This window comes from Durio zibethinus, chromosome 14 (assembly GCF_047325235.1).
Source record: "Durio zibethinus cultivar Kanyao isolate XHJ-2024 chromosome 14, ASM4732523v1, whole genome shotgun sequence".
Classification (NCBI taxonomy): Eukaryota; Viridiplantae; Streptophyta; class Magnoliopsida; order Malvales; family Malvaceae; genus Durio; species Durio zibethinus.
The window spans coordinates 18,461,955-18,471,863 of NC_143175.1; the positions used below are offsets into that span (position 1 = coordinate 18,461,955).

At 32.1% G+C, this 9,909-nt stretch overlaps 1 protein-coding gene and 1 pseudogene across 1 annotated transcript; both read left to right on the forward strand.

Annotated features, from left to right (window-relative positions):
* The first annotated feature begins 2,345 nt into the window (after positions 1 to 2,345).
* LOC111294198 (ABC transporter G family member 6-like) lies at positions 2,346 to 4,930 on the forward strand. The gene has a single exon (XM_022887430.2). The coding sequence runs from the start codon at positions 2,515 to 2,517 to the stop codon at positions 4,756 to 4,758; it is 2,244 nt and encodes a 747-aa protein (XP_022743165.1). The 5' UTR covers positions 2,346 to 2,514; the 3' UTR covers positions 4,759 to 4,930.
* A 3,987-nt stretch (positions 4,931 to 8,917) lies between these two features.
* On the forward strand, positions 8,918 to 9,516 carry LOC149515100 (uncharacterized; annotated as a pseudogene).
* Positions 9,517 to 9,909: the final 393 nt, after the last annotated feature.

Below are 9,909 nucleotides of genomic sequence, written 5' to 3' on the forward strand. Positions count from 1 at the left end.
TCTGCTTCTGGAAAGCAGAAGTTTTGTCCTTCTGCATTGCAATGTTAGACTTCAAAAGGAGATTTTTTTTAAAAAAAAATTTTTTAGGTATGAATTAACCACCTATCTATAAACATACGATTTTCTGCTATAAGCTTCAATCCATCTTTATCATCTAAACTAAACATTATTTTTCAATAAAATTAAGCTCTTGATTGTTGGAAAATACACAATAATTCCTAATGTATAGAGAATTAAAACAGGGTGCTTTTACATTTCGTGAAGGTAATATTAAGTACCATGCAAATTTTGTCATGCATTGTGCACAATAGGTTAATTATTAAATATGTTGTTGGCATTTAAACAATTTATGCTTTTCTTATTTTGTTGTGTACAAATCACACATCGAAAAAGTTGGCTACTTCACTTTGAATTATGTTTTAATTATTGTGTACAAACCACATAGCAAAAAGTTCCTTAAAATTATTGTTGTGTAAAAACCAGCTCATATGGTAAAATATTTGTCGTGTTAACTTAGCAGTAATTTTGTAACTTTATTATGTTTTGTACTACCATTATCTTGAAAACTATTGAGATTAAATTTTTACAAATTATTATATGGAGTTTAAATTTTGAATTTTCATAAATATATGAACCAAAAAGAAAAAAAAAAAAAGTCGTTTGAAAAGGAATACAATTGATTTTTCTTAATAGCTCGAGGAAAATTATGTACATTTGATATATTCCTTTGAGATAAATGAAAAAAAACCTTAAGAAATGTGTATATATATGGAGATTGTAGAGGCTTGTAATATTCGCAAAATTAGAGAGCAAAGTCCTTAAAAGTTTGATTTACCAACAATTCTAAATTTATAGATTTTTTTGGCAAATATATATTAAAAACGAAGTACACATTACGTTGGTAAAATAATGAATAATATTATAATAAATGGAATAATATGCTAAGATTAGCTTAACAACACTTTTTCATGCTACATTCAATTAAGTTCAAGTGGTTTGTTTGCCATTTCTGAACATTAAATAACATTTTTCTAAAAGAGAAGATAAAATAAAAGCAAGAAATCATGAACCCACCTAATTGCTGATAATTTTACTAATTTTAGAAGTAGACTTATCTTTTTCGAATTGTGGTTGAACATGTAACACTATCCAAGAAATGTTGAAAAGGAATTATATTTAACAAGAACAACTAGGGTCGGCAATTTAACTAATTATCGACGAGTTTCGACTCGCTCCGATCCTATGGGGTCAATTTTTTTTTTCGAAATTTAGGTTTCGGATTGAGTCGGAGTCGGGTTTTAAGCAAATCCGACCTGACCCGATATTATATAAAAAATTATTTTTTAATTAATTATTTATATATATATTTTTATATAATGGTATTTTTAAATATTTATATTTTTTTAAAAATATTTTATATTTAAAAAAAATATTTTATTAATTTTGGATCGAGTCGGATACGATTTATATAATATCGGATCGGGGTCGAATTCGGATATGAAAAAACAAAAAAAAATTCAAATAAAATCGAATTCGAATTTGATAACACAAAAAATCGAATCGCATTTGGAGTGAACAAAACCCACCTCGATGCCAACTTTAAGAACAACTAATGCTCCTATAAAATTCCAATCCTTATGCATTAAAGTTGTCTTTTGAAGTTTGAGTTAAATTCCCAAACTCTACTTTGATCAATAATAGCTCATAGAATTAAATTATTGCTTTCCATTTTCAAATACACTACACATGTCAAAATTAATTATGTTTTCTCTTGTGAGCTATGTTTTCTAAAACAATTAAACCTTAATCACGAGTAAACTATTTTTTTAATTTACATTTTAATTGCTATTATTTATCTTGATTCACGTAGCAAAGTTATTCAATTTTTTAATTTAAAAAGTTTAAATTAAAATTTATAATAATCATTTAATCAAATGTTGGAATATTGTAAAATGATTAAACTTTAAACCCTTGATTAAACCGTTAAACATGGTCCAGCTATAACATCAAAATCCATTAAACATTAGCCATCCTCTTGGACTAAACTTTGTTTAGTCCACAGTAGATCAAACACCCCACCTAATTCGCCCGCGCTCAAAATAACACCCCCCTATTTGCCACGTGTCATCACTGACAAGCAAAACCCTAACAACATCATCATAACCGCCCACGTGTCCACTACGAAGAAGGGAGAAACGTATAGATTTCAGATTAGATGATTTAGGTGACCTTTCTGTCATCATGCACCCAGTTGAAACAGCACGAAGAAAATAATAATAATAATAATAAGAAAAATAAATTATTAATTAATCAATAATAATGCCAATTTAATCCCTTAACGATTAACATTTTCACATTCATTTTTAAATTCCTATATATAATAGAATTCTCCAAACCCCCAATACCCAAAAGCAGAGACCCCTTATTCCTCTTCTTCTTTTCCTTCTCTTAGAAATAGCACAAAACCGTCGTTGTTTAGCTGATATTTTCACGCAAAAGGGGAAAAAACCCATAATGTCTCGTATTGTAGCCGAAAATATATCGTCGGATAATAATAATAATTCTTCCCAGTTTTTCCCTCACTCAATGGAGCTTATTGCCGGTGAATTCTCAGCCGCTACTGGAGCTTCTCAAACGCTTGGGCAATTACTTAAACGCGTCGGCGATGTACGGAAAGAAGCCACTGGCGACGAAACTCCGGTCCATGAAATCCTTGTCGACGACACTGAGCGGCGGCCGATGCCATTTGTTCTTTCCTTTAACTACCTTACTTATAGTGTGAAGGTTCGTCGCAAGATGCCCATGCCGGGGTTCCTGAGACGGAGGGACAGAAGCGCCGCCGCTTCCGTTGTCTCCGGAAACCCACTTGATGGAGATAGTTTTTTTACCAGAACGAAGACGTTGCTTAATGATATCTCCGGGGAGGCTCGAGATGGAGAGATACTAGCCGTGCTTGGAGCGAGTGGGTCTGGGAAATCGACACTCATCGACGCTTTAGCTAATCGAATAGCTAAAGGGAGTTTGAAAGGGAATGTGACTTTAAACGGCGAAGTTTTGGAGTCGCGAATGTTGAAAGTGATTTCAGCTTATGTTATGCAAGATGATTTGCTGTTCCCAATGCTTACTGTCGAAGAAACCTTAATGTTTGCTGCCGAGTTTCGGCTTCCTCGGACTTTGTCCAAATCCAAGAAGAAAATGCGAGTTCAAGCTTTGATCGACCAATTAGGCTTAAGAAACGCAGCCAAAACTGTTATTGGTGACGAAGGTCATCGAGGGGTTTCCGGGGGAGAGCGTCGTCGTGTATCTATTGGAATTGATATAATTCATGACCCCATTATTCTGTTCTTGGATGAGCCTACATCAGGGCTTGACTCGACCAGTGCTTTCATGGTGGTGAAGGTTTTGCAGAGGATTGCTCAGAGTGGAAGCATTGTTATAATGTCAGTTCATCAGCCAAGTTATCGAATTCTTGGATTGCTTGACAGATTGATATTTTTGTCTCGTGGGCAAACTGTTTACAGTGGTTCACCGACGAGTCTGCCGTTATATTTCTCCGAATTTGGGCATCCTATACCGGAGAACGAGAACAGAACTGAGTTTGCTCTCGACTTAATCAGGGAACTCGAAGGATCTCCTGGAGGAACAAAAAGTTTGGTTGAATTCAACAAGTCATGGCAAAGCATGAAGTATACAAGAGACTCTGAGCCAGACCGGCTCGGTTTGTCTCTAAAAGAAGCAATTAGCGCCAGCATTTCTAGAGGTAAACTTGTTTCAGGTGCTACCGATGATGTCAGTTCAACTTCCATGGTTCCAAGATTTGCAAATCCCATTTGGAAAGAAATGTTGGTTCTGTCAAACAGATCAATCTTGAATTCGAGGAGGATGCCAGAGTTGTTCGGTATCCGATTGGGAGCTGTTTTGGTGACGGGGTTCATTTTAGCAACGATGTTTTGGCAGCTTGATAATTCACCAAAAGGGGTACAAGAAAGACTAGGGTTTTTCGCTTTCGCCATGTCAACGACGTTTTACACTTGTGCCGACGCTCTCCCAGTTTTTCTCCAAGAGAGGTACATTTTCATGAGAGAAACTGCTTACAATGCTTACAGGAGATTATCTTATGTTATATCAAATGCTTTGGTAGCTTTACCGGGACTAATTTTCCTCTCATTTGCTTTTGCGGCGACAACCTTTTGGGCAGTAGGCCTTGATGGTGGATTTTCAGGATTCCTATTCTATTTCTTAATCATGTTTGCTTCATTTTGGTCTGGAAGTTCATTTGTCACATTTCTATCTGGTGTTGTTCCACATGTGATGTTAGGGTACACAATAGTTGTTGCTATTTTAGCCTATTTCTTGCTCTTCAGCGGCTTCTTTATCAACCGTGACCGAATCCCGGCCTATTGGATTTGGTTCCATTACTTATCCCTAGTCAAATACCCTTATGAAGCAGTTTTACAAAACGAATTTGATAATCCCACAAAATGTTTTGTGAGAGGGATTCAGATTTTTGAAAATACACCACTTGGAGCTGTTCCAGGCCCCATGAAAGTGAGATTGTTGCAGTCATTAAGCAATACTTTGGGAATGAGGATTACAAGCTCCACATGCTTGACAACAGGAGTTGATATTTTAAAACAAGAGGGGATAACAGATTTGAGCAAATGGAATTGCTTGTGGATTACTGTGGCTTGGGGTTTCTTGTTCAGGATTTTGTTTTACTTCTCTTTGTTATTGGGAAGCAAAAACAAGAGAACATGAAAAAAAATGGTGAGAAATTAAGACAGCGGTTGGTGTAAGGACGTTATTTGTGTGTTTCTTTATGTTTTTTAGTTTAACTTCTTCAATTGGATTTGTTAAAAGATGAGTTGATCAGATTCTGGTGTAAAACTGTTGCATATATTAAATGGGAAATAATTTTCCATTCATTAAATCTTTGTAATTTCTTTTATTAATTGTTGTGAAATAATTCTCAACTTATTAACTTCCATTCTCTAGGAAACTAATGGTAAGATTGGATTTCAACTGTTATGTTTTTTTTTTTTTTTCATGGCTTTTGCTTTATATATATATATATATATATATATATATTGCTTGGGTTTTTGCATGGCTTTTGCTTTAGATACAAGTAGTAAACAAATTCAACGTAAAAGATAATTTTAAATTTGTTTGTTTCGCTTTCGTTGAAGAACTTTTTGCTGTTCTTTTTTGCATCATATAAAAAAGAACATATAGTCAACATTTGGTCAAAACTATTTTTTTTTTTTTTTAATTTGGGGTGGGAAGTTCCGAATCCTACTTTTTGAGCAGAGATTATGCAACAAATGAGTCAAATGCTCGGATGAAAAAAACTAGAGATTTTTAGAAATAAATATATGGAGTGGAGGGCATAAAATATACAAATCACTTAGGAGTCTTATAGTAGTTTTGACCAATGATTTTCAAATCCAATCAACACCTAAAATGAACAATCTGACCCATATAAAAAGTGAGAAACTGAGAATTATTAGTTGAAAAAAATGCTGAAAAATAGACTTTTTCACGTTGACTTTTGTTCACCAATTTAAATTGAGTTTCTCGACTTTTGTTCAGGCTTAGACGAAGAAGTACTTTTGAAACTGTTCCTTTTCTATTCTAAATTCAAGCTGTGAATTGCCATTTATTCAGTTTGGTAGCCTAATTTTATCTATTCTTTTGACACACAAAATAATCGTCAAGGCCATACTGTTGCCTTTTTTTCTCAGAGTTTCCGTGGTTTACTTTCTTTTTTTTTTTCACTTCTATATTCTTTAATCCTTAGGTCCAATCTTTGTTCAACAAGAAATTGCAAAGATATAAATGAAATTGTTTTTTTTTTTTAATTTCTTTTTTTAAGAACTACTACTAGCTAGAAATTAAACCAGTCTCCTGTTGGCCATCAATGCAAGGCATCCAACTTTGAAAACCGGTGAAATATTGCCTTACAAGTAGTGTATTCATTAATTACATTTATTGCATGTGTTGCTGCTATTTTACTATGTTTAACAAGATTGTTTTAAATGCTCATATGAATTTGCAGGGCAAAAACATTAAGTTAAACAAGAAAAAGGGATTAGATTAGTCAATTTTGCCACTATTTAATATGGTTCAATACTGAATTTTATCGCTATACTTCTAAGACTAAGTTTTCCTAGTGTCACATGGGTCTGCTTGATAGGTCCTTTTTTTGCATCACATGCATTTCCAATAATTAAGGACAAAAACTCACCAACTAATTAGGCTGAGTGCCAAGCAATTGAACCACATTTTTTCTATGCACCTTAGTTATAGGAAAACGTGTCCCAAAATTTCATATATATATATAAACTAATTAAGGATTCTTTTAGCGAATTTAGGGTTTGATATTCTATCTTTATTTTTCTTTTAGATGAAAAGAAACTTTCTTTGATATTTGATATTATTATTATCATTTCTAATGAAAAGTAGGGTATAATTGTAGATAAGTTGATAAAAGACAAGGTTTTTTGGGATAGAGATGGGTGTTTTGATATTCTTTCCCTTTCATTTACTCTTTTTGGTTTTGTTTTTTCCTTTGTTACATATTAGTTTCTTTTTTTTTTTTAGTCAATGACTTAATTGAAATCCCTCTAGCATTAATTTTGTTTCAAATTTTTTATTATGTTCAAATCTTAAATTCTAAGAGAGGTAATCCATAATTTAGATTTTGCAAACTGTTCGATTTTGAGTTGTGGACTTGTAATATAATTGATATTTTGTAATCTTCTTTCCTTCTTAATTTGTTTTAATTAACTTGCTTTAATTTTTTAAAGGATTAACTTCAGAAATATTTCCTGTGATTAATGCTAAAATGAAAGTCCATTTTAAGATTTAAAATGTGACACTTAACTACCCTATGATTTGCTTTATTATTTTTTACTTAAAACCATTATTTTTGTTACTTATTATTATTTTTCTTTCTTTTTCATCTCAATTCATATTATCTCTCTAAAAATTCATATTCTCTCTTTAAAAATTCATTCTCTTTCTAAAATCAAACCAATTCTCTCTCTAACTTTTCTCTACTAGCTTTAAACTCAAAAACAAAACCCAAAAATCAGTAAAAAAACCACCACTTGCTTCGCCATTAATTGTCGGCCTTGGCATCCTTTTTCCTTTGTGTGTCATCATTCCTCTCTTTCTTTATCTGTCCAATACCAAGCAAAACTCAATATCTAATAAAAGATACCATTACCTTCTTCTCTATTTAAGAACTCTAAGACAAACCAAAATCCAAAACCTTTCAAATCATCCCTACCACTGTTTACCACTTAAGAACCTTAAAACAATATTTTTTTTATTATATTTCAAAACCCCAAAAAGAAGAACCTCATAACCAAAAAAATATTGAAAATTTTTATAATGAAAACTTTTTATTTTGTTTTCAATTTTTTTGTAGGTGTTTTGCTGCAAATTTATGTGTCTATGATTGCTTGACGATGGGTGATTGTTGATTTTACACTGTCAAATTCATCTTTTCTAGGTTTAGTTAATTGGCTGTGGTTCATTTAGAAAATGTAGTTAGAGGAACTATATGCGACGCAATTAGGCATAAATTGATACCGACTCCTCAGAATTTGGTAACTTCAACTCCATTAACAACCACTTATGAATCTTTTTTTGGATTACACCTGTTGTCTCAAGTTTTGGATCAAACAAATCCATTAACACAAATAGCTCATGGGAAAAAATTGAGTTATTTGGGCCTTAAAGGATTCACCAAGTGAACTGCTAATTTTCGAATATGAGATATCCATCATAATCACTATAGCCGCATTTGCCCAATTGACACATCTAAACGAATCAATGTTGGACTTATTGGTTCCTAATAATTCATGCCAGGATTGGTCGTTGAAGGTCTCTAGAAAGTCCATTTTAGATATGTCAGTTGTCGCATATGTGCAATGAAACACTTTTTCATTCTGGTTCTTTCGCTAATGTCTTGATGGACATACTTAATGGCTACTAGAACTATGATTATCAAAAATGATTTCAACCTTCCCAACATCTCTCCTTATGTCGATTATTCCCTCTTTGTACTTTATTCTTGGATGATTTGCCCAATAATTCTTGGCTTTGAATTGCTTACTGATTTTTTTATTTTTGTTATTGAATTCAAATGAGTACTAGCTATTGAATTGTTTGAGATTACTCACTACCCAAAATTTTTCTCTTTGGTTCTATGCTTGTTTGCGTTTTGCCTCTGTTTGCTTAATTGTTTGGGTTTTGCTGAATCAAAAATACTATTTGTTGAAAATGGCTTTGACTGAGTTTTTGGATTGGCAAATTCATTCTCTCTCTAAAACCAAACAAATTCTTTAAAACCAAACCAAATCATTAGAGAGAGAATTGATTTGGTTTTAGAGAGAGAAAATAAATTTTTAGAAAAAGAATATGAATTAAGATAAAAAAGAAAGAAAAAAAAATGAAAAGAAAAGGAAAAAGTAATAGTTTTGAAGAAAAAACAATAAAACAAATCATAGGGTAGTTAAATATCATATTTTAAATCTCATGGGTATTTTTATTTCGACCTTAACCATATAATATATTTATGAAGTTATCCATTTTTTAAAACTCTATTCAATTTCAAATTTTATAAAACACAAATTTAGTTGGGCTTTTAATAAATGGATAAGAAAGCATTAGGCCTTAGCAAACTCAAATCTAATTGGGCTTGCTATTGTACACTAAAAATTTAGCCCCAAAAATAATCCTCCACTCAAAATTTATTACCTTACAAAAATTAAAATATTTTTACTCACAAAAAATATATATAGAGAAATAAAAAATTAAACACTATAAACAATTTTTTTTTAAAAAAAAGAAGAAAAAAGGATTCGATTTCTTATCCGTCACAGAGAGAACTGAAGTGAAGAATAAAACAACCACCGAAAATGTCAATAGCACTTCCACCACCAATTTAATCTCCCAAACTAGCAACAACTTTTTTCCATCCGCACACACATTCGTGCATGTACCACCCAAACCCCTATTTTCTTTCATATCACATGCCATTATGGACTCAAACTCTTCTTCATTAAAACCTGTGCCATCTTTCTCATTCACCTTGCCTGATGCTGACCTATTCAAATCCCATCTCTCCCAAGTTCGCCTCAATTGTCGAACAGAATCGGCAAAAAAGTAGAGCTTAAAAAATCAAAGAAATCTGGATCCACTTCTTCTTCTTCCTCTGCTTACCTCACCCCGGTGCCTTTAAAAGAAGTGATTTCAAATGGGTTAAAAGTGGATTTTAGATTTAGCCTACACAATGAGAGACTTAACGAGTGAATCAAGATTCTCAGGTTGACCACTTTGGTTTTGGTGGAATTGGCTACGAGTAAAAGCATGATAAGTTATCATATGCTAGCGATTATTTTAATTTATATTTATTTTGTGGCGGTGGTTACGGCATTGTTTGTTAAGTACGAGAAGGAAAAAATTAGTGTTTGGCCACCTTCTTAATCTTCTTCACCCAAAAATTGAAAATCTTTTTTTAAATTTTTAGGTATAATTCATTTTTCTCTTTTTTTTTCTTTGGTTTTTTGTCAATATGAAGTTTTGGGTGATTTTGTAATGTAATAATATTTTTATTATTGATGAACAAAAATTGAATGAATTATTTATTTTGCTGAATTACAAAAGGTACTGTAAGTTGTTTAATTATTTTTTATTCATGTTAGTGAGTTAGTTTTTTTTTTTCATGGTTTAATACTTCATTATGGCTATTTTCTTTTTTTGAAGAATAATGTTTTCATTATTGATAAGAAGGGAGATCTGCTATAGTTTTTTTCCTTTTACTTTTGGTGTAAATAGTGGTTTAAGGGATAATTACGTTTTTTAAGAGAATAAACCATATTTGAAGGTAACAAGTGCCAG

What these genes read in the sequence shown, in the direction of transcription:
- LOC111294198 (XM_022887430.2), top strand. Translation starts at nt 2,515, where the DNA reads ATGTCTCGTATTGTAGCCGAAAATATATCGTCGGATAATAATAATAAT.